The sequence below is a fragment of the Suncus etruscus genome, chromosome 11 (genome assembly GCF_024139225.1).
Source record: "Suncus etruscus isolate mSunEtr1 chromosome 11, mSunEtr1.pri.cur, whole genome shotgun sequence".
Taxonomy (NCBI): Eukaryota; Metazoa; Chordata; class Mammalia; order Eulipotyphla; family Soricidae; genus Suncus; species Suncus etruscus.
In genome coordinates this window covers 77374230-77398451 of record NC_064858.1, presented here as the reverse complement: position 1 = coordinate 77398451, position 24222 = coordinate 77374230, and the positions used below count along the sequence as shown (strand labels likewise).

The 24222-nt window shown below is 43.3% G+C and overlaps 3 protein-coding genes and 1 non-coding gene across 8 annotated transcripts in view; 1 reads left to right on the top strand and 3 right to left on the bottom strand.

The window, feature by feature from the left end:
* The window catches only part of SLC4A8 (solute carrier family 4 member 8), an 829308-nt gene that overhangs the window by 502487 nt on the left and 302599 nt on the right, over window positions 1-24222 (bottom strand). The window lies entirely within an intron of this gene.
* Window positions 4219-19314, top strand: CSRNP2 (cysteine and serine rich nuclear protein 2). Its single transcript, XM_049783401.1, has 4 exons — window positions 4219-4462; window positions 6281-6540; window positions 13151-13447; window positions 18307-19314. The coding sequence occupies exons 1-4, from the start codon at window positions 4312-4314 to the stop codon at window positions 19225-19227; spliced, it is 1629 nt and encodes a 542-aa protein (XP_049639358.1). The 5' UTR covers window positions 4219-4311; the 3' UTR covers window positions 19228-19314.
* Window positions 11749-11852, bottom strand: LOC126023581 (U6 spliceosomal RNA). The gene has a single exon (XR_007500695.1). It is a non-coding gene; the product is annotated as a U6 spliceosomal RNA (small nuclear RNA).
* Window positions 21852-24222, bottom strand: part of LETMD1 (LETM1 domain containing 1) — a 72621-nt gene continuing 70250 nt past the window's right edge. For all 5 annotated transcript variants that reach the window (XM_049783522.1, XM_049783519.1, XM_049783520.1 and 2 more), the window contains one exon: window positions 21852-22695. In XM_049783522.1, coding sequence (XP_049639479.1) covers window positions 22625-22695 — 71 coding nt within the window. In that variant the 3' untranslated portion in view covers window positions 21852-22624. The remainder of the gene's footprint in view (window positions 22696-24222) is intronic.

The following is a 24222-nucleotide window of genomic DNA, read 5'->3' as shown; positions in this document are numbered from 1 at the left end:
GCTGAGAGGAATTCTCACATGCTAAAAAGGCTTAAATCTAGTTGTAAATGCACATACTCTAGGTCTCTTTTATTTGGTGTTAGCTTAACAATCATCTATGCTCTCTGGATCTAAATTATTTCATATGCCTTTGGGAAATGTTCAGCTACACTTGAGAAAAGATCATAAGGAATATAGCCAGGAAGTAGAATATGACCTTTCATTTTACTGGCATTTCAAAGTTTTGATGGAGGTTTGTCTGACTTCCTCCAAAAACATTTATTTTCATTATTGGTTACTTTGACAGTTAACTGTCAATTCTGACCTGCATTTCTAGGCTCACTTTGATTATTACTATAGGGGCTTTGGAGAGTAAGTGATGTGCTTCTCTTGAACTCAGGCATTGCTCCTCTGCTAATGTATAGTTGGGAAATGACTGATTTCTAATTAGCTTAAAGGGTGAAATGAAGAACTGGTCTAGTTTTTGGTAGTTCAAAGATCTCCAGGTATTATGGAAGTAGAGGGTAGATTTATTCTTGTGGTTTCTAGTAAACACCTTTATCCTAACAAGCCAATTTCACCATAGGAAGTTGGAGAATGGAGGAACTAGGTGGGAAATTAAGCAAAATAGATGGATTATTTTTAATTTTAAAATAATGGAGTTAATGTCAGAGGTGGTGATACTAATAGATCTTAGGGAGGGTAAAAGAACTAAGTAATACATTTATACTTGGAGCCATAGATTTAGAATATTTTCAGGCATTTTAAGGAAACTGTTTTTCTCCTACATTTGATTTTTCTTGTTTACTTTTTTATTTTGTTTTGTTGGTTTGGGGACTACATGGGTGGTTGTCCTGACTTGCACCTGGCTTTGCACTCAGGGATCAGTTCTGGCAGTCCCTAGGGAACTATGGGGTCCCAGAGATCAAATCTAGGCCAGTTCTTGGAACCTAAGTACCCTACCTACTGTACTATATCCCTCCGGCTCTCCGGTTTGCCTTTTCTCTCTTTCTTGGCTATTCAGAAACTTTTGTTTCAGATGTAGAAATGGGAAGCCAAGGGGAAAAGGGCATAGAAAAGCAGTGAGCAAAACATTCAGCTACATAATACACAAAAGTGACACCCTTGAGTGCAATGGGGTTAAAATTGGAGGCATTTAATAAGAAAGATGATTTGGGATCATACCCAGCCTCGTGTAGGGCTGAAAGGAGTTTTGCAAATGTGCTTACAATCTTAAATGTCTGAGTGCTTCTGGATAAAGCTAAAGCTGGATCTTACTTAAAACTGAAACTGGATTTAAACCCTTTCTGAGAGAGCAGATGTTTGGCTTGATGTGATTTTTCATGTGGTTGTTAAGGTTTTTAAGTGGAAAGGGAAAAGTTTCAGTTAGTCATTAACATTTTCTCTTATTTTGAAAATCCATTCATATATGTACGCAGTTGCAGAGATTCCCTGGCCCCTACAATAAAACCTTGACCTATGTTTTTTGTGGGGGGATGGGGATGGTACTCCAAAGGCTTACTCCTGGCTCTATACTCTGGGATCGGGGACAGAGAGATAGCACAGTGGTATGGCGTTTGCCTTGCATGTGCCCGACCTAGGACGAACCCAGGTTTGATTCCAGCATCCCATATGGTCCCCTGAGCCTGCCAGGAGTGATTTCTGAGCGCAGAGCCAGAAGTAACCCCTGAGTGCTGCCGGGTGTGACCCAGAAATCAAATATATGTAAATATATATGTATGTATATACATATATATATATATGTATGTATATATACATACACACACAATATAAATACCAGGGATCACCACTGGTAGGATTTTAGGGACCATATAGGCTGCTGGAGATAGAACCCAGGTCAGATGCATGCATGGCAAGTATTGCATGCATGGCAAGTACCTTACCTACTATGCTATTGCTCTTGTTCCCATTAGTAGAGAGATACCTTTACTTCTAGCCCAAATCTTAACTTATTAAAATTCTGAGGCTCTGTCCTTGGGGAGTAGGTGCCAGTGGGATGGGGTTTGCCGATGGCACTGTGTTTGGGAGTTGTTCTGGTGGTACTGTAGGGAGACCCAGGATTCCCACATGCAAGATGTGCTCAGCCTGTTGAGCTCTGTTCTGCTCTCCCTCTTTTTGTTTTTTGTTTGGGACCACACCCAGCAGTGCTCAGGGCTTACTTCTGGCTCTCTGCTCAGAGATTATTCCTGGCAGTTTTGGGAGACTATCTGGGGTGCAGGGTATTGAACCCTGGTTGGCCATGTCCAAGGTAGCACCCTACCCCCTATACTATTGCTCGGCCACCCCCACCTTCCCCTCTTACATGCCTGGGAATGTGACCTCTGAGGAATAGTACAATAAGAAAACTAAAGAACAAAACTGATACTTAGGGCTTCGTTTTGTAATTATAAATTTATTTAAAGAACGTGCTGGTCTGAGACTTAAGATGGTTAAGGTTTCTTAAGTTCTTCTGTGACTTGAATGCAGAATTTTGTTGCGATTTGGATAAATAGATAAGGGACTATCTTTTCTCAAGTACTTAGTAGGTCTGTTGACTATGTAAAGCTAGTCTCAAAGCAGACAATTACTTCCAAATGATGGTCTAGAAAAACAGTTGTTACCCGCATCTCTTAACACTACAGTATATTCTGGGTAGCTGCTCTGCAGTAATGCGGCCCTGTCTTTCTGGGCTATTCCTGCTGCATAATTAGCAACTAATGAGATCATAATCTGGGAAGATTCTAGCAAGAGGGAGGCATAGGAGGCTCTGACCCTTGACAGATGGAGATCCATAATCATGGGAACTTAGAGACTAACAGAGAAAGATTTGTACCTGGGAGATGGACTCAGATCTTAGATTTCTTGGTTTGGTGACTGCAGGTTGAAAACAAGGCCTGCTGTCTTGATGTGGCAGTAGTGATTTGTCACTATGTTTGATAGTTGTTTCCCCTTGCTCTTGCTTCTTTATAGAGGGCAAAGATTGCAGAGCTGTTTCCTTGCACAGAGAAGGATAATAAAGTAGCTGAGCCCTAGTTTATAGAGCAGAATGACATTGGAATGGATTCTGGGTTATGAAGCCAGTGCAGATTCTAATCTGCAGTCTATTCTTTAGAATAAAATTAGACCTTTTGGGAGCCTAGTGAGACACTTTATACTTGTGAAGATCTGGCTAAAGTATTTCCCTGACTGTGGATACACTTTGAAATTGAGAGTCTAGAGCAGAATTTCCCAAAGTATGTTCCAAAGATTATTTGTTCTTTAAATACTTTGGAAATCCTGAATTCTGTGTTTTCTACCACCTAGGACCGTACTCATTTGTGTATTAAAACCTTCTCAGAGGTCCTCCCAGAGGCAGTTTACGAATCTAGGATGTTTTAACACAGGAGTCTTCTTTCTTCATGGAAAAGTTATTCAGGGCCCGGAGAGATAGCACAGCGGCGTTTGCCTTGCAAGCAGCCGATCCAGAACCAAAGGTGGTTGGTTCGAATCCCGGTGTCCCATATGGTCCCCTGTGCCTGCCAGGAGCTATTTCTGAGCAGACAGCCAGGAGTAACCCCTGAGCATCGCCGGGTGTGGCCCAAAAACCAAAAGAAAAAAAAAAAAAAAGAAAAGTTATTCATACCTATGGAACTAGTTGAATACACACACTCATTGGGAAATTCCGGACTGTATTTCACTAGGAGAAACAAATGGATCTAGGTTAGATTTAGGTAACCTCTGATCCCCAGTCCCTCCTACTGAGCTCTCCTGGGTGACCAGAGGAGCAGCTACTGTTTTCTTCTGGCTAATGAAGCCTAGAGCCCAGCTGGCATGGAACCAAAGGCCTTAACTCCACTGGGAAAGGTGCTGCTGCTTCTCATCTCATTATTCTAAAAGGTTGGAGGGACTGAGGGAAAACAAAAGTAGAAGAATGTTGGCTGAAGTAAGTAGTGACCTAGTCTTTTGTGTGTTTGTTTTTGGGCCATACCCAATGATGCTCGGGTTTCTTCTGGCTCTACGCTCAAGAATCACTCCTAGCAGGGCGTGGGGGACCATAGAGATGCTGGAATCGACCCACATCTGCTACATAGAAGGCAAGTGCCTTACCCACTGTACCCTCCAGCCCCAGCCCCAGTAGTGCCCTATTTTTGAGAGGCCAGATATCACTGCTAGCTAGGTGCTTGCTTGGAGAAGTAGCTGTAGATTTGGGCGAGGTCTGTCTGAGGACAGGATTGCTGATTTCTCTTTTCCCTTGGGCAGAATCCGAATGCACCTGACTAGCTGGTGGTGAGTGGTGAACAGGGGCTTTGGGGCCAACATAGTGGGCTCTCCAAGGAAACCCCCTTGAAACCAATGGATGCATTCACGGGCTCGGGTCTCAAGAGGAAGTTTGATGATGTGGATGTGGGCTCATCAGTTTCCAACTCTGACGATGAGATCTCTAGCAGCGACAGTGCGGACAGCTGTGACAGCCTCAACCCTCCTACAACTGCCAGCTTCACACGTGAGTGTGCTGCCTGCCCTCCCCATCTACACTCACCACCAACCCAGTACCCCCACCCGTAGCCTCCACCCCTTCCCCTGGAGCAGGACCCCTTCCAACCAGATTAGGGATTTGCCCTTCATCAGCCTGTTTCCTCCTCTTTGTTCAATCTTGTTTAGATTAAACAATGAACCTCATTGCTCTAAGATCCTAGACTGAAGTCTGATTTATTCCAGCTCATTTTATGTATGCTGGAATTGGTGGGTTTCAAGACAAACGGGCAACTCTGGATAATCTTAATTGTTATGACTCAACTAATTATTGAAAATAACTTTTAACTTATTTTTCTGGTGCTGGAGATGGAACCTAGAACCTCACATATGCAAGGCAAGTGTTCTTGTGCTGAGTTCCATGCCTAAAAATAACTTCTGGTAGTATGAATCAGGTGTTACAGGGCCTACTTCCTGTTTCTGCAAATCAATTTGATTACAATGCAGCTATAACTATTGTCTGATTGCTTTCATCCTACAATGGTAAAGTTAAATAATAATTACAATGGAGAATTCATCTACAAAAAGCCTAATATATATACTCTCTGTTCCTTTTTTGTATAGGTCAGTGTTGTCTGATAAAATTTTGTTGTATTAAAAATGCCCTGTATGGGGGCCGGAGAGATAGCATAATGGTAGGGCATTTGCCTTGCAAGCGGCCGACCCAAGACCAATGGTGGTTCGAATCCTGGCATCCCATGTGGTCCCATGCCCTCCAGGAGCAATTTCTGAGCAGAGAACCTGGAGTAAGCCCTGAGTGCTGCTTGTGTGACCCAAAACAAATAAACAAACAAAATGTCCTGTATGTTGGGGGCTGGAGAGATAGTACAGTGAATAGGCTGCTTGTCTTGAATTTGGCCAACCTGGGTTCAATCCCCAGCATTCCATATGGTCCCTTGAGCATGCCAGGAGTAATTCCTGAGTGCAGAGCCAAAAGTATCTCCTGTGACTACTGCCCCCCGCAAATCAAATCAACAAATAAATTCCTGTATAGGGCTGGAGCGTTAGTACAGAAACATTTGCCTTGCACCCTGACTGAACCAGGTTCAATTCATGGCATCCCATATTGTCCCCAAACCTTCCATGAGTGATCCTTGAGAACCAGAAATAAGTCCTGAGCAGTGCCATGTGATGGCCCAAAATCCAACCAACAAAAAATGTCCTGTATTAATATTGTCCCATATGGTAGCCATTTGTGACTATTGATCACTTAAACATGGTTAGTGTAATTAAGGAGCTGAGATTTCAAAAATAAAAATTGGGGGGTGGGTTGGGTGGTTTGGGTCACACCCGGCAGTGCTCAGGGTTTACTCCTGACTATGCTCAGAAATCGCTCCTGGCAGGCTCGGGGGACCATATGGGATGCCGGGATTCGAACCACCGTCCTCCTTCATGCAAGGCAAATGCCCTACCTTCATGCTATCTCTCCAACCCAAGATTTCAATTTTCTTCCATTTTATCTAAATTTAAAGTGCCAGTGATGAATTGAAAATGGCTGCTGAATACTTGTTATATCCTGGATATATATTGCTGGATACTTGTAATATCATTAAAAAAATTCCCTGGAGATCTTCCCAGCAGATTTATGAAAGCCTATGTTTGGGTAAAGTCAGTCTGGAGACAGTGCTGTAGGTTACCTCATGTTCATGGTCCTTCCAACTGCAGTTGTAGCTGGAAAATTAGTTATGGATATCCTCTGGAGAAAAGTTGAGAATCTTGATGACTAAGATGAGGTCCCCAAACAGGCCCCTGGATACTTAAATCAAACTGCTCTGTGCTTCCTTATCAGCCACATCCATCCTGAAGCGGCAGAAGCAGCTGCGGAGGAAAAATGTTCGCTTTGACCAGGTGACAGTGTACTACTTTGCCCGACGTCAAGGCTTTACCAGTGTGCCCAGCCAGGGTGGTAGCTCTCTGGGTATGGCCCAACGTCATAACTCTGTGCGAAGCTACACACTTTGTGAGTTTGCTCAAGAGCAGGAGGTGAACCATCGGGAGATTCTTCGTGAACACCTAAAGGAGGAGAAACTCCACGCCAAGAAGATGAAGGTGCCTAAGTGGAAGTGGTGGGGTCTGACATTTCGATGTGCCAAGTTCAAGTGGGAACCATCTAGGCCCACTGATTTTTTTTGTACTGTTTTCTTTAGTATATAGAGATTTTAAATTTTTCTAATGAGAAGTGTTTGATTTAGAATCAAATCTCAGTCTGAGACACTTCTTTTGGGGGGAGGGGCACACCTACCTCTGAATACAGAAGTTGCTCCTGACAGGCTCAGGGGACCATAAGCTGGAGGTCAAACCTAGGTACCTCCTGGGTCAGCAGCATGCAAGGCAAATACCCTACTGTTGTGCTATTGCTCTAGTCCCAGCAGTCTGAGACACTTCTTAATATCTTTAGTGGAGGCTGGCAGACAGCAAAATGGCTTCCTAGAATTCTTACTTTCTTCTTTTTATAAATGGTTTTGCATCTCAAGTATGAGTGCCTAAAGACATTTAGTCAGCTATTGGGAAGCACAGATTTTGGTTCTCTTGTGTGATAACTGTCCTATGCTCTGATGCACAGAATTGTTTTGGATCATATGTGTTCTCAGAAGAATTTTGCGGTTTGAACTATCATGTCTAGCTGTGGATTCTTCTAGGTATAAGCCACAACATACACAGTTACTTCAGTTGTTAGTAGTAGTAGACTCAGTCTACCATCTGATGCAGCATGAGCTCTACTATTTAGGATGAGAACAGGGCTGGAAAAAGGTCCATATCAGATCGCTCTTTGGAGCTTTCCATTTACTGTATTAGCACCATTTGGCACTCCAGTCTGTTCTTACCAGTTTTAAAACATTTTCCCTTGAGTTATAGCCTGGTTCAAGTTTGAAGAATACCATTTTAGACCAGACCAGGTTGTGGGGATTTTTTGTGTGTGTATAGGGAAAGAAGGAGACACAGGAAAACAGGATTGTGTGAGAAATTCCAGTGAAACACCAGTTAGGGTGGAGTTGGTGAGCTGGTAGCATAGGATGACTAAGTAGATCCATTTCTTTCTCCACTGTACACCGTTACATCTACTTTCCTCAGTCTACTCCATACACCTGTTTTTCTAACTGGAATGATGTTCAGGCTTCCTTTTCTTCTGAGTAATTCCATAACGGACCCTATCACCTTTCTGTTGCTATAGCAACAGCTGGGTAAACAAATACTGTTCTCATCTGCCATGCAGGCTTTCTTCCCTTTTTCTAGAAGAAGCCTCTCCCAAATCAGGTAGAGGGTTGATTTGTCAAAATGATGTACTGTCATTCTGTAGCCTCCCTTGGAAGAGGCAAGCCAGCAGACTTAATGGATGACATGCAGGGTACTTACTGTTTAGTAGATTAGTGAAACAATGGTGGCATTTATTTTTCTTTTGGATTTTGGGCCACACCCAGCTTGATGCTGGGGAGTGGCTATTGGCAGTACTCCAAGGACCATTTGATGTCAGTAATCAAACTAGGACCTCCAGTATGCAAAGCATGTGCTTAGCCTATTAAAACTCTCTGAGTGAGGCCCTGTTGGCGGCATCCAAGATATGTTTGAGGTCCTAAATTTGATTTCCTGGTACCCTGAGCACCAAGCTGGGAATAGTTCCTGAGTGTTACCTGATGTGGCCCCCAAACAAAAATTTTGCTTCCTTAAGATTCCTTTACAGAGAAATTTCTCCTATTTTAATGTTTCACAGGAAAGGCAGTTGGCAGTTGTTCTGCATTCTCCATCTCCCATATGCCATCCACTATTTGTTTTCTTCGGAACTGCTACCAAAAAGGAAATAAGGGGGAAAAATCCTGATTTTAGTTACCTATAATTATTCTAATACATTAGGTTTGCCTTTTTTTTTTTCTCTATGACACTTTTTTAAATGTTTTTTTTGGGGAGGACCATACCTAGTAGTGCTTAGGGCTTACTTCTGCCTCTGCACCACTCAGAAATCACATCGGGAGTGCTGGGGGGGATATACATATGGGATGTCAGAGATCGTGCAAGGCAAGCTACTTACTGATTGCGCTATCTCTCTGGCTCCATCTATTTCACATTTTAATGGTGGTTTTAGTACCTATAAGATTTTTGTTTGTTTGTTTGTTTTTGGTTTTGGGGCCACATCCAGCAGTGCTCAGAGATTACTTCTGACAGGCTTGGGGACCATATGGAATGCCAGGGATTGAACTCAGGTCTGTCCTTGGTTGGCAGCATGCAAGACAAACGCCCTACTGCTCTGTTATCTCTCCAGCCTCTAGAAGATTCTTTTTAATCTCACTGATACAAAATGCTATCTCAGTCACACATTTTGTTCGTGGGATTTTTTTATTTGTTAGTTTGGTTTAGTTTTGAGGCCATACTCAGTGCTCAGAGCTTATATCTGGCTCAGCACTCAGGAATCATTCCTGGCAGGCTCAGGGGACTAAATGGGATGCCAGGGATTGAATTTAAGTTGGCCACATGTAAGACAAGCACCCTACCCACTCCAGCCCCTAATTTTTTTTATTTAGAAGCCAACCCATTGGTGTACAGGGTCTATTTCCTTCAGTGAGCAGGAACCATGCAGTGCCAGGAATTGAAGCCGCTGCTCCCACATGCAAAGCAAACATTCCAGCCTGTTAAACTTTCTCTTTAACCCATTAAATTTTTCTCTACTGTGTGTTTCTTTCTGTTGTATCTCTCACCACTTTCCTTTGAAGGCTGTGTTGGAGGGAGGTTCATTAGAAGGAGGCCATTCCTGCTGCAATGGAAGCAATCCTAAGGACCATGGAAAGGCCCTTGTGGTTGGCCTGCTTGATAGAGAAATAACAGACTAAGGAGTCCCAAGAAGCATCTCTTAATTCTCTCATTTTTCCATGTACTCCCCTTCCCCAAACAAACAGATTTCTAGCTTATTACTCAGATTTATTGCATCACATTTCTCTCAGGAGTTGTTCCTTTACCAACATCTCTCTGATGAAATAAGCCAAACCCTCCACTAGCATGGCATCTATCCTACTCGTAGCTTCGGATTGTAGAACTCGTTTTCTTTACTTAAATTTTTCTAGTGAGTTTTCAAAACTCATACAACATATTTTGTTTTCAATCTGTCCTTAACACTCTGAGTCCCTTTTTTGGCTCTCAATCTTTCTTAGGCAGAGAACCTATAGATAGTATATTCAGATTATATATGTCATCCTACCTACAGCTTGTCCTTGAAATCAATTTTTCCCCCTTTGGATTTTGGGTCACACTTGGCAGCACTCAGGTTACTCCTGACTCTGTGCTCAAAAGTTGCTCCTGGCAGGCATGGGGGACCATATGGGATGCTGGGATTCAAACCACTGTCTCCTCTGAATCGACTGCGTGCAAGGCAAACGCCCTACTGTTGTGCTATCTCTCTGGCCCCTGAAATTGAAATCAAATTTCAAAAAATATTGAGGGGCTGGAGTGATAGCACAGTGATAAGGTGTTTTTGCCTGTACACAGGATGGATGGTAGTTCAAATCCCATCATCCCATATGGTCCCCTGAGCTGCTGGGAGCGACTCTTGTGAGCACAGTGCCAGGAACAGCTCCTAAGCACCGCTGGGTGTGACCCAAAAATCAAAAACCAAAAAAAAAAAAGAGAGAGAGAGAGAGAGAGAGAGAGAGAGAGAGAGAGAGAGAGAGAGCTGGAGAGAGCTGGAGAGATAGTACAACAAGTAGGGCAATTGCCTTGCATATGTTGAACCTGGGTTCTCACCTCATATGATCTCTTGAGCCTGGTATAGAGCCAGCAGTAAGGTCTGAACACTGTTATGTGTAACTACAAAATAAACGGGGGGTGGCTAGAAAAATAATACAACAAGTAAGGCATTTGCCTTGCGTGTGCCTGACTCAAGTTCAATCTCTGGCATTCCATATGGTCCCTTGAGCAACACCAAATTGAGTTAAAAGCCAAGGTAACCCTTGAGGATTATTGGATATGACCCAAAATTAAAAACCAAAGACTAGAAATGAGAAAGGAGGGGCTGGAGAGATAGCACAGGTGGAGTGTTTGCCTTGCATGCAGCTTGTCAAGGACAGGGATTCAAATCCCAGTATCCCATATGGTTCCCTGACTGAGCCTGCCAAGAGAGATTTCTGAGCTCAGAGCTAGGAGTAACCCCTGAGTACTTCCGGTCTGAACCCCCACCCCCACCCCCCAAAAATAAAAAAGGAGAAAGGATACATTTCTTCTAGGCCCTGGGTTGGAAGTGAGAGCTCTTTTCATAGAATAATTGGGGCCAGAGAGATAGCATGGAGGTAAGGCATTTGCCTTGCATGCAGAGGGTCGGCATTCCATATGGTCCCCTGAGCCTGCCAGTAGCAATTTCTAATCGTAGAGCCAAGAGTAACCCCTGAGCGCTGCCGGTATGACCCCAAAACCAAAAAAAAAATGAAAGAAATGAATAATTATCATCTTTTTCTTCCAATAAAATGAAACTTTTTTTGTTTGTTTGTTTTTGGGTCACACCTGGCAGTGCTCAGGGGTTACTTCTGGCTCTACGCTCAGAAATTGCTACTGGCAGGCTCGGGGGACCATATGGGATGCTGGGATTCGAACCACCATCCTTCTGCATGCAAGGAAAATGCCTTACCTCCATGCTATCTCTCCAGCCCCGAAACCTTTTTTTTTTTTTTAAACTCTTTTGTATCCCAGATTAGTTGACCTGCTGCAGATTCAGGTTCATTGACAGACATAGTAGTAGCTTTGAACTCTTTTACTAAGAAGGTGATTTCAGATCCTTTGGAGTATAAACGTATGGTTGTTCTACGTTAGAAGGCAAGTTACGGGCCAGCGAGATGGCGCTAGAGGTAAGGTGTCTGCCTTGCAAGCGCTAGCCAAGGAAGGACTATGGTTCCATCCCCCGGCCATATGGGGATATGGTCCCCCAAACCAGGGGCAATTTCTGAACACGTAGCCAGGAGTAACCCCTGAGCATCAAACGGGTGTGGCCCCCCCCAAAAAAAAAATGAAAAAAGGCAAGTTAGCTGAATAAAGGACACAAATCTAGGAATAGAGGGTCTATTTTGGGGGGAAGATGACTTTAGTTTTGAAAAGCTTGAAGTTGGAAAAGGTCCTTTATATTGATAGGAGCTGTTCGAATTGCACGAGGTTTTGGTTATCTTGTTCTTGATTCATTCTCTACCTAAAATATCCTACTTCGTAGCTAATAGCCACAGGCCATAAATAGCCACTAGCTATTCATACTTAATTAAAATGATATTTAGTTTCTCCCTTTTTTTTTTTTTAAATATGGAACGCTTCACGAATTTGCATGTCATCCTTGCGCAGGGGCCATGCTAATCTCTGTATCGTTCCAATTTTAGTATATGTGCTGCCGAAGCGAGCACTAGTTTCTCCCTTATAGTAGCCATATAATAGTATTCAACAAGCACATGTGCTGGAGCCTGCTGAGTTGGCAGTGAAGGTTTCCATTGTTGCACAGATCATTTGACCCCGGCTGTCTGGTTGTTCATGGGGGGCAGCTTGTACTGTAAAAGCACTAGAACAGGATTTGTCAGCCAGGACCCAGGATCCCCGGCAATTCAGAAGGGCTCACAGATGCAGATCACATAAATGGAAATCATGGCACAAGATTAAGGGGCAAATGGATAGGACAGAGGGTCACAAGAAGGGAACAAGGCCAGAAGAGGATCATGGTCAGGGCAGGCTTCAGAAACTGCTTTTTTGTTTGTTTGGTTTGGTTTTGGGCCACACCCAGCAAGCACTCAGGGGTTATTCCTGGCTGTACACTCAGAAATTGCTCCTCAAAGTCTCAGGGGTCTTTAGGGGATACCAGGGATTGAACCAAGGCCAGTCCTGGGTTTGCCGCATGCAAAGTGAACACCCTACTGCCGTGCTATCACTCCAGCCCCGGGGAAGCAATCTTAAAAAATAAAAAGTATTAGGGATCATGTGATACTTTTTTTTTTTTTTTTTAATAAATCTCAGGGGACTGAAGAGAGAGAAAGCACAGCAGTAGGGCATTTGCCTTACACGTGGTTGACCCAGGACAGACCTGGGTTCAATTTCTGGCATCCGATATGGTACCCCGAGCCTGCCAGGAGTAACTCCCAAGCACTGCCTGGTGTGGCCCAAAAAACAAAAAAAAAAAAAAATAAAGAATTTTTAAATTTTAAAATTTTTTTAAAAATAAAAAAAAAATAAAGAATTTAATTTTTCAACATATACTGTCTTACCAGATTATACGTTGGAATGCACTCGAGTTTTATTTCATTTATTTATTTTTGGTTTTTGGACCACACCTGGCGCAGTGCTCAAGGGTTACTCCTGGTTCAGTGCTCAGAAATTGCTTCTGACAGGCTCGAGGGACCATATGGGACGCTGGGAATCGAGAATTGAACCCAGGTCTGTTCTGGGTTGGCCTCATACAAGGCAAACGCCTACTGCTGTGCTATGTCTCCGGCCCTGCTTTTTTAAAATAAATTAATTTTTGTTAGTTTCAAGTCCACACCTGACTGCTTGGGAAGCGCAACCTGGCTTTTTGTTCAGGAGACTATATGTGGTGCCAGGGATCAAATCTAGGTCAGCTGCACACTAGTAGAGTGACATAGTGACTGCATTGTCCCTCTGGCCATCAGAGCAGCACTGCTTTAGACTCTGACTCTTTCTTCCTGTCTCTCGGCAGTTGACCAAGAATGGGACAGTGGAGTCAGTGGAGGCTGATGGCCTGACACTAGATGATGTTTCAGATGAAGATATTGATGTGGAAAATGTGGAGGTGGATGATTACTTCTTCCTTCAGCCTCTGCCCACCAAAAGGCGAAGGGCCCTGCTGAGGGCTTCTGGGGTCCACCGCATCGATGCTGAGGAGAAACAGGAACTTCGGGCCATCCGCCTGTCACGGGAAGAGTGTGGTTGTGACTGTCGACTGTATTGTGACCCAGAAGCATGTGCCTGTAGTCAGGCTGGAATTAAATGCCAGGTGAGTCCATGATGGTCTGAGAAGTATGTCAGCAGTAGAGTCCAGGGCTTGTGGTGTGGGTGTCAGGGAATAGGAAATTCATCATAAGGTGGGTTTTCCAAATTTCCTAGATCCACAGTGTTTTTTCCAGTGAATAATGCAGGCATTTCAGGGTTCTTAAGCTGTAGAAGTTTTATTATCTATTAGTTAACACTTTAGAGGCAGTAAGCAACAGCTACTAGTAAATGGGGTGGTAACAGATAATGATAGTAATTTTAACATTTGCAGTTGTTTCTGAAGTGCTAATTAACATTCTTTTGAGATAAAAGGAAGCAGAGAACATTTATATCTTGCAAACACTTATTCATATATCTCTATACCAATTTTGTAAATGTCAGAATAGTTCTCGGATCTCATAATTCAGAAGCATCACCACCTAGCAAAGAATCCTGACAAAGAAGGATTTGAAAGTTTTACTTGGTACCATTACCAAGAATGAAGATAATCTGGGACTTTGATTATTTAGAATGTGGATGCTGAGTCCTTGTAAATGAATTGATCTTAATCTGCCCTTTCTTTTTCCTGTTTTGGTTTCTGGGCCACACCCAGATGAGCTGGGGGGTGGGGGTGGGATTCCTGACTGCCCAGTGCTGACTAGGGGAATATGGGGACAGTATGGCATATTGGTGATCAAACGTAGGTCATCAGCTTGAAAGGTAATATTACTGAAAGGTTAATGCCAGAGAGTGATACAGTAGTTAAAGCATATGCTTTGCATGACTCTGATTCTACTTTGAATGCCAGTACTGCATATGCTTCCAAAGTGCCAGACCCAGGAGTGATCCCTAAGCACTACTGGGTGTGATCCCAAAACAAAACAATCAACAGTAAAACAAAGGAATTGTGTGTTTGTATTGAGTTTCATTGTTTGTTTATTTTGACTGTACTCAAGGTTGACTCTTGGCTCTGTGATCATAAATCACTTCTGGTGGAGCTGGGGTTAGAAGACCATATCAGGTGCCAGGTATTAAACCCAAGTTGGTTTTATGGAGGACAGGCTCTTTACCCCACTGTATTTCCAGTTCTTACTGGCTTCGTTTTTTGTTTTGTTTTGGTTTGGTTTTTGGGTCACACCCGGCAGTACTCAGGGGATACTCCTGGCTTTGCGCTCAGAAATCACCCCTGGCAGGCACGGGGGACCATATGGGATGCCGGGATTCAAACCACTGTCCTTCTGGATGTAAGGCAAATGCTCTACCTCCATGCGCTCTCTCCGGCCCCACTGGCTTAATTTTTAACATGTTTTCAGTTTTTTTTTTATTATTATTATTATTATTTATTCCCTTTTGATTCCAAATAAAAGATAAAGGGCCAGAGTGATAGCACAGGGGTAGGGCGTTTGCCTTGCATGCATGCCCGACCCAGGACAGACTCGGGTTCAATCCCCAGCATCCCATATGGTCCCCCAAGCCTGTCAGGAGCGATTTCTGAGTGCAAAGCCAGGAGTAACCCCTGAGTGCCTCCAGGGGTGGCCCCCAACACCAAAAACCAAAAAAAATTTGTGGCCCAAATACCAAATAAAAGATAAAGTGGTAGAAGGAGGTTTTTTCCCCAGAGATTCATGATCTGCCTTGATATCAGTTGTCTTGGTAACTTTTAGAACCAAATGTTCCAACTGGGAGGAGTCCTTGGAGAGCAGGAATGCATGCTTTGCATGCCATGATGTAGGGTTGATCCCCCACACCATCCGTCAAGTACCATCTGGATTAGCCCCTGTGTATTGATGGGTGTGACCTAAAAAAGCAGGTGATGAAAATTGACTGTGACTATCATTTCTAACAACCTACACAAATTAACGTTCTTTTTCTTTTTCTTGGGGGGGAGTACACCCAGTGGCACTTAAGAGTTACTCCTGGTTCTGCGCTTAGAAATCGCTCCTTGGGGGCCGGCAAGGTGGCGCTAGAGGTAAGGTGTCTGCCTTGCAAGCGCTAGCCAAGGAAGGACCTCGGGACTGCGGTTCGATCCCCCAGCGTCCCATATGGTCCCCCCAAGCCAGGGGCAGTTTCTGAGCACTTAGCCAGGAGTAACCCCTGAGCATCAAACAGGTGTGGCCCAAAAAAAAAACAAAAAACAAAACAAAACAAAACAAAAAAAAGCTCCTGGCTGGGCCAGAGAGATAGCATGGAGGTAAGGCGTTTGCCTTTTATGCAGAAGGACAGTGGTTCGAATCCCGGCATCCCACATGGTCCCCAGTGCCTGCCAGGACAGTTTCTGAGCATAGAGCCAGGAGTAACCCCTGAGTGCTGCCGGGTGTGACCCAACCCCCCCACCCCAAAGAAAAAGAAAGAAGGAAGGAGAGAAAGAAAAAGGAAGAAAGAAAGGAAAGAAAAAGGAAGAGAGAGAAAGAGAGAGAGAAAGAGAGAGAGAAAGAAAGAAAGAAAGAAAGAAAGAAAGAAAGAAAGAAAGAAAGAAAGAAAGAAAGAAAGAAAGAAAGAAAGAAAGAAAGAGAAAGAGAGAAAGAAAGAGAAAGGAAGAAAGGAGGGAGGGAGGGAGGGAGGGAGGGAAGAAGGGAAGAAAAGAAAAGAAAAGAAAAGAAAAGAAAAGAAAAGAAAAGAAAAGAAAAGAAAAGAAAAGAAAGGGGCCTGCGAGGTGGCGCTAGAGGTAAGGTGTCTGCCTTGCAAGCGCTAGCCAAGGAAAGATCGCAACTGCGGTTCGATCCCCCATCGTCCCATATGGTCCCCCTAAGCCAGGGACAATTTCTGAGCGCTTAGCCAGGAATAACCCCTGAGCATCAAACGGGTGTGGCCAAAAAACCAAAAAAAGAAAAAAAGAAAAGAAAAGAAAGAAATCACTCCTGGCAGGCTCAGGGGACCATATGGGATGCAGAGATTGAACCCAAGTCAGCCGTGTGCAAGGCAAACACCCTACCCACTATGCTATCACTTCAGCCCCCTTAAGGTTCTTTTCCTTAGTTTTTCCAAAATATCTTGCTTTGGACTAACTAGATCTTGCAAAAGGCAAAAAGAGCCTTTTATTTTCCCAGTAGAGCTGACAAATTCTAGAGGTTTTTAGGTCTCTGTGGGCTACACTGGTATCTGTGAAGTTTTTGTTTGAGGGCCACACCCCTTGATGCTCAGGGGTTATTCTTGATTCTGCACTCAGAAATTGTTCCTGGCAGGGCCGGAGAGATAGCATAGTGGTAGGGTGTTTGCCATTCAAGCAAACCAGTACCAACGGTTCAAATTCCAGAATCCCATATCCCCCATACCTCCCAGGAGTGAGTAACCCCTGAGCACCGCCAGGTGTGGCCCCAAAAACAAAAACCAAAAAAATAAAGACAAATTGTTCCTGGCAAGCTCAGGGGACCAGATAGGATGCTAGGGATCAAACCTGGATTGGCCTCACACAAGGCAAACACCCTACTTGCTGTGCTATATCACTCAGCCCATCTTTCTTTATAATGTTGAGATGACTTTTTGGTTTACCTTTTTTGTTTGAAGAGAAAATAAAGTTCTAGGAATGACTTGCTTGAAGTGACACTAATAGTTGTAATATAACTGAGACACAGGTGATTTTATGTCCATCTAGTATTCCTTTAGCTCATATAGCATGTTTTGTTTTGGGGGCCACAACTTAGCTGTGCTCAGGACTAACTTCTAGCTTTCATTTCAGGGATCACTCCAGTAGTGTTTGGGTGCCAAGATTATACCAGAATTGTCTGCACGTATAGCAAGTGCCTTACCCCTGTACTTTCTCTACAGCCCCATGTTTTGTTTTGAATTGGTGGTTTTTTTCTTCTCTGACAAGATCTCAAGTACCAACAGCCTGTATTTGCTAGCAGATGCTTCCTACCTTCCTTTTTAAATCTAATGGTCCCCATGGTTAGTGTTTGGTTGTTGTCTTTATTACTCTGGTGCTTTTTGTTTGTTTTTATTTTGTTTTTTTTTGGGGGGGGTTGATTTTTCTTGTATTATTTTTATGTTTTCCTTCCTTTTTACCTTTCTTTTCTTAAACTGATATTTATAGTCTCTAGATGAACTCCTCCCATTTTTTGCTTGTTTGAATTTTTGCCCCCCTTTTTTCTTTTTTTCTTTTTTTCTTACCTTCAAACAGAACCACATAACTTGAACCATCTTGTTCAGCCTCACAAATCGAGGGGGAAATAATGGAGGGCACCAAAACCGAACCGTCATATGAACATTGAGTAGAAATAAAAAATGATGAGACTTGAACACCAAAACCAAAGCAAACTACAACAGAATCGATACCCAATCTACAACAGACTAGACACAGAAGGGACCAATTATACTAACAGCCCAGGGGGGGAAATGAGGGGCTATATGGGATGCATGCCAGGAACAGGTGGAGGGAGGGAGGACAACATTGGTGGTGGGAATGCCCCTGATTCAATGTCACTATGTACCTGAAATACTACTGTGAATGATTTGTAATCCACTTTGGTCAAAATAAAAATTATTAATATATTAAAAAATATATATGGAATAAATCATCTACCTTTTAAAGGCCAGTTTTTAATGTGTTAAATTGTATATATTAAATTAAAAAATTTGAGCCACACCCTGTGATATCAGCTCTGCTCAGGAATTTTGATCAGAGACCATCTGAGGTACAAGATTTCAAACATGGGATTGAATCTGGATTAGCTAAGTGCAAGGCAGTCTTTTACCTTCTTTAGCCCTATTTTCTGTTTGTGACGTACCTTTATTTTAAAAATAGAATATTGTAAAATAAAAGTCATGAATGAATTTTTTGGAAATATTTTTAAAATTAATAAAATTAATAAAAACACTTTAAAATAAAAAAAAATAAATCTAATGGTCCCATCTTACTTCAGCCTACCCATTTTGTCCCCTTCTCAGGTGGATCGCATGTCCTTCCCGTGTGGCTGTTCTAGAGATGGCTGTGGGAACATGGCTGGGCGCATTGAATTCAACCCAATCCGTGTCCGGACTCATTACCTCCACACCATCATGAAGCTGGAGCTGGAGAGCAAGCGGCAGGTGAACCGTCCACCAGCCTCAGATGAGGAGCCCTTGGCCACAGCCACATGTAGCTTGACAGGCTCACATGGCTCAGAGACACAGGACTTCCAGGAGTTCATTGCTGAGAACGAGACAGCAGTTATGCACCTACAGAGTGCAGAGGAACTTGAGCGGCTTAAGGCAGAGGAAGACTCCAGTGTCTCCAGTGCCAGCCTGGACTCCAGCATTGAGAGCCTGGGCGTGTGCATCCTGGAGGAGCCCTTGGCTGTCCCTGAGGAATTGTGCCCAGGTCTTACTGCCCCCATTCTCATCCAGGCTCAGCTGCCCCCAGGCTCCTCTGTCCTATGTTTTGCTGAGAACTCAGACCACCCAACTGCTTCAGCAGTGAACAGCCCCTCCTACTTGAACAGTGGGCCCCTGGTGTATTATCAGGTGGAGCAGAGGCCAGTCTTGGGGGTGAAAGGAGAGTCTAGCACGGAAGCTCCACCTTCTTTCCCAAAGGAGAAAGATCTGAATGTCTTCTCTCTCCCTGTTACCTCACTGGTAACTTGTAGCTCCACAGACCCAGCTCCCCTCTGTAAACCAGAAGTGGGAAAGACGTCAGCTCTAGAAGTGCTAGTGCCCGACGATTGTAACCCCGAAGAGCCCAAGAATGAAGACTTCCACCCCTCTTGGTCCCCCTCTACCCTCCCCTTCTGCACGGACAATGAAGAGAGCTGTGGTACGGAGAAGTCCTCACAGCAGAGTGAGGATCGGCCCCCTGAAGATTCTACACTGGAACTTCCTCTGGCGGTGTGACCTGGGGCTGAAGAGTCAGCCTCTTACCCATTCTCTATTTATTCCCTATTTTACCTAACACCATTTCAAAACAAAACTGTAGAAGCACCTGCTGCTCCCATGTTATTTTATTGGGGTCTTTGGGGAACGGGTGGGAAAAGATTATTTGTACAAGTATTTTCTAAAGGGAAATATGGAGCCAGCCCCAGCTTGATCTAGGCCTAGAGTCTGAGCAGAGGCAGCTGCATAAGTGAACCCTAATCTTTCTGGGCCAACGGAACAAAGAACTAGATGCCTCTGGAGGAGCTGGGTAATCAAGCAGCTATTCCCTCTGCAGGGAGCAGAATAGTCTTTGAACAGCGAGAAAGCCCTTTCTGATCTCTAGATGGGGCATGATTTTCCTTAGTGGTCATTGATATCCCTTATGGGTGTGTCATAATGATTGGAAATACCCACTCAAGTCTAGAGAGGCGAGGATGGAAAGGTCTCTGCTTCTACATGTAGTCTCTGGAACAAACAAACAAACAAAATGTAACCTGTCTCCCCTTGGTCCCCTCCCTATTTGGTAAATAAGTTAATATTTGACATGTTTAATGTTTTCGGGCCTGTTCCCCACACTGGGGACTCCTGGTCTATAACTTGAATTGTTGATTTTATATGTCTTAGGTATTAGATTTAAATGTTTGTTTGCCCCCCACCCCTTCCTATCCATTTATTTTGAGAAAGTGCTAGCTTGGCTGGGGATACGGTATGAGACTTCAGTGTGCACTAACCCGTATCCCACCCTCACTCCCAACTGTAAAGCCAGGGCTTACACATCCCTAGGGAGCAGCAGGAGCAGCTGTTGTCAGAAAGATGACTTGATTTGTGCCATGTTTGCTTTTTCCCCTTCTTTGGGAGATTTGAGCTTTAATGGAATGTAGACTGTGGTAACTAGTTTGTCACCAACTGGGTTTTGTTTGTTTTTGTATATACCTTCATGGTCCTTGGCTATGCAAGGGTAGAGAGTTCTAATACTATTCCAGTTCACCCCCTAAGATTTTCAGATGTTTATTGGACCATCTTGATGATACATAAAAAAGGGAAGACAAACTAATTCTTAAATGCTACATGTCTCCCAAGTTATAAATAATTCCAACTTCTGACTATACCTAATGAGATTCACACAGTGGGGCTTCAATTCAGTTCTTACCTCTTATCTCTATCACAGGGAATAGTTATTTTTCGTATATCCAGCTTAGGTGCCAGGCCCTGCTACTTTTGTATTACTGAAAATTTTTTTAAGCAAATGGTAACCTACCCTACAGCATTCTTTCCACAATGCCTCACTATGGTGTGGTTTATTAATAAAGAAACAAGAAGGAAAACAGTTGATAAACTAGGGGAGGTGACTTCCTAGTTTGCTCACAAAGCCTTTTTTTTAATGGAATACTAAGGTTCCAGTGTCTTAAAGCAATCTTCATATATGTTGCAATTGCCTTCCACCTCCAAAATGTCTAAACTGAGCCTGAGAGGCCTTGTACTTAACCGATATACATCTATTTAACCATTCTGCCTCTCATTCATTCCTATTTTGGGGGAGAGGCAGTTCTTAAGTATAAATTATAATCTCCCAAATGTTAGCCTCACAAACCTCAGAAAGCGAAGCTTAGTTGGGAATCTGACTAGAGAAAATCATCTTCTGAAAATTTTTATTGAGGGGAGAGTTAGCTTTATACATTCCCTCCTTAGGAAGGCTCCAACTTTTAATCAAATGTGGGTTCTAGCTGGTCAATGACACACTTTAATTTTAGCCTTTGGGATCAGACCAAAAGTTTGAATCTAATTAAATTCATTGTCACCCACCAAGATACTTCACTTCTCTCAAGTAGTTCCATAACCGAAGTCCATCACTTCATTAACTTCGATTCTAACATGGATCCCAAGCTTTAAAATGCTAAATATTAACATTTAGCAGAACTGTCTTGTCAAAGGCCTTTTCTACAACCTAGTCTATCTCATTTTTGGTGCTACCTGAGGTGGACAGAAGTATAGTCAGTGGTTGCGAGGAAAGCCAAGTCTTCTATTACAGAAGCAAGTAGCTTCAGTCCGACTCAAGTTGAGGCCTATATAAAAAAATGACTTAAATTCCTTTCACATACTGTATACAGGTAGTGTTCTCAGTGTGAATCCAAAGCTTGTCAGGTTCTCTGAAAACAATTTTATTTTCCCCCTTTTAGGTCCTTTACATTGTGAGAATACTGTATTTAAAGAGAATATTTAAATGTAATATTAAAGAAATATTCAAAGGAATGGTGTATTCTTTATCTTGGTAGGCCACAATTCAGCTACTTGTCAGAGAAAAGATGCTTCTCCAGCATTGTGAAAAAAACTAGGTCAGTAAGAACTAATATTAACAATAGAAACACTATATGTTGTAAAAATAGAACATTATTTTTGGATCATCAAGAGTTTGACTTGTGCATACGCCATCTGTACCTCTTAGGTTAAACAGTTCTTGACCCACTGAACATTTCCCTCTATAGTCACAACCTGTATGCCTCATTTTATTTCAACCAAATGTCTCCCCATTAGTTAAGAGTATGTTAGTCTTGTGATAGGATCTTTAGCAAAATAATTAGTCTCCACAAGTAATTTCCAGCAAATGCTTTGAGCAGTTTTTACTTGGGTTTAAAAACAGTGCTGCATGCATTTAAAATAAGTTACTGTAAGGTCGGGGTATAAACATACACATACATAAAACCAACTTACTATCTGGAAGCAGACCTGTCCTGGTCTCCCAGGCTGGCAATAATTAGTAATAATAACTGATAGGTTTAAATCCATGGCTCAGTGGAAGTGGCCACAGTCAGATACAGTGGACTGCTGCAACACAGTGCAACAGTGTAATATCTATATGGACTGCACCACAGCCCCCAAATTAAGATGGGATAGGGGAACAGTTAAGGCTATAAATAGTGGGAAGAAATCCAAGAAGTTCATGGATTTCCCTTTATATATTAGAACATTTAAGTTCGCACAAAAAACACTAAAGTTCATAAGACTGGAAAAAGAAATGGTAGTACAGTGAAGAAGACAAATATTCCTAAATTTGGTCATATCAGAAAGGATGTGGGGATCCCTAAAGTCCATGTGTGGGTGGAAAAGCTGTTCCATCATCTTCTTTAACAAGCATGGTTATAAAGAATGGCAGTGGTGTGCCCTAACCACATAAGGATTCCCTTCCTGGGAACTGACCCCAAACATCCATTCAAAAGCCCAGGAAAGAGGCTTCTGTTTCAGTTCCTGCCTCCACTGGAAGCAGCCCAAGGTGGGCCATTCTGCCTCCTGCACACCTGACAGGACACAGAATCTTCATGGTAGGTGCTATCTGGCTTGTGCTGCTGCTCTCTGGACAATGCCTCCATCCTCTGGTTGCTCAGAACCTTGTTCCCGTGTAGTTGGTGGACAGCAGGACCAGGTTGTGCAGCAAGAGGGACAGCTCAGCTTCTGCAAAAACAGTCAATGTTAAGGGGTTGGCCAAGGGAGCCCTGCCTCACGCCGCATGGTGAACAGGGCTTGATATAAGAGGTGAAGTCAAAAGGAAGGGATATATGTCTTCAGGAGGCTATCAGCTATCTTGTCCTGTGTCTCCTGCTTAGGGCCCATCCCTACATGTATAATTCCTGTCCTTCCAGCAGATCCATTTTCTTCTGGCTTTCAGCTACTCCTGGCAGTGGTATGTGGTATCAGGAATAAAATCCAGATTGGTCATGGCACACACATTTCCTACTGTACTAACTCTCCAGCCCTAACATTCCTGTTTGTTTTTTTTGTTTTTTGAGGTGTCTGTGTCTGTGGGGACTGTTCTTTGGGGGGCATGGAGGTAGGTCACATCCAGCTATGCTCTTAGTTCTGTGCTCAGGGACCATATGGCAAGCCTAGGATCAAACCTGAGCTGCGTGTAAGGCAAGCACCCTACGTACTGTACTTACTATCTATCCAACCCCAACATTCTCGTTACTGATTCTCATGTAACAGCAGTAGAAAATTTAGAGATGGTAACATTAATAAACACCACTGTTACCTTTGGTATTTTTCTTACAGAATTAGGTGCTCTGTGGGCATTTCTAAGTCCAAGGAGCAGCAAGCCTGCCCTGACATTCACAGGCTTAGAAAACACCAATGGGGGTGGGGGGGGTGGGAAGATAGCATGGAGGTAGTGCATATGCCTTGCATACAGAAGGACAGTTGGTTCGAATCCCAGCATCCCATACAGTCCCCCGAGCCTGCCAGGAGCGATTTCTGAGCGTAGAGCCAGGAGTAACCCCTGAGCGCTGCCGGGTGTGACCCAAAAACCAAAACCAAAACCAAAAAAAAAAAAAAAAAAAAAAAGAAAAGAAAACACCAATGGCTACATAAAGTTCCAAAGAAGAGAAAAGGGGCCAAAGATAGTACAGCAGGTAAGAACATGACTGCCAGGGTTCAAGCCACAACAACACATTTGGTGTCCTGAACTCTGCAAGGAGTGATCCCTGAGCATAGAGCTAAGAGTTACCCCAAGCACTACTGGGTGTAGTCTAAAACAACAACAAAATGAGTTTACCTACTTTTTATGGGCTCAGTTCTATCTTTTATATTTGAATTTGAATATCCTCAATTGTAATAAATTGTGCTCAATTGTAATAAACTATTCAGCACTCTGCCCCTTGACTGTGGGACTATCTAGAAACATTTTTGGTGGTGAGAACTGAACTGGTATGAGGGTATATTGCTGGCAATATATCAGTGCACAGAGGTCAGGGATGTATCTAAACTGCTACTCATAGTCAGGGCCACTCATAGATCAGTATCAAAATGCCCAGGTAAAGAGGCTGCTTCCTACTAGCAGGTACTGGATTTCCTGCATCACAACCACTATTTCCTTTATATTTTGTTGGGTTAGGGGAGGGGACCCTCAGGAGCTGAAATTTGGGGCAATACCTGGAGATACTCAGAGCTATTCCAGAGTCTGCACAGGCATGACCCCTAGTAGTG

Bases quoted from the DNA above. Each gene is read 5' to 3' on its own strand.
- CSRNP2 (XM_049783401.1), top strand. From the start codon at position 4,312: ATGGATGCATTCACGGGCTCGGGTCTCAAGAGGAAGTTTGATGATGTG. The intron at 6,541-13,150 runs GTGCCTAAGTGG...GTCTCTCGGCAG, and splicing joins TCCACGCCAAGAAGATGAAG to TTGACCAAGAATGGGACAGT. The intron at 13,448-18,306 runs GTGAGTCCATGA...TCCCCTTCTCAG, and splicing joins AGGCTGGAATTAAATGCCAG to GTGGATCGCATGTCCTTCCC.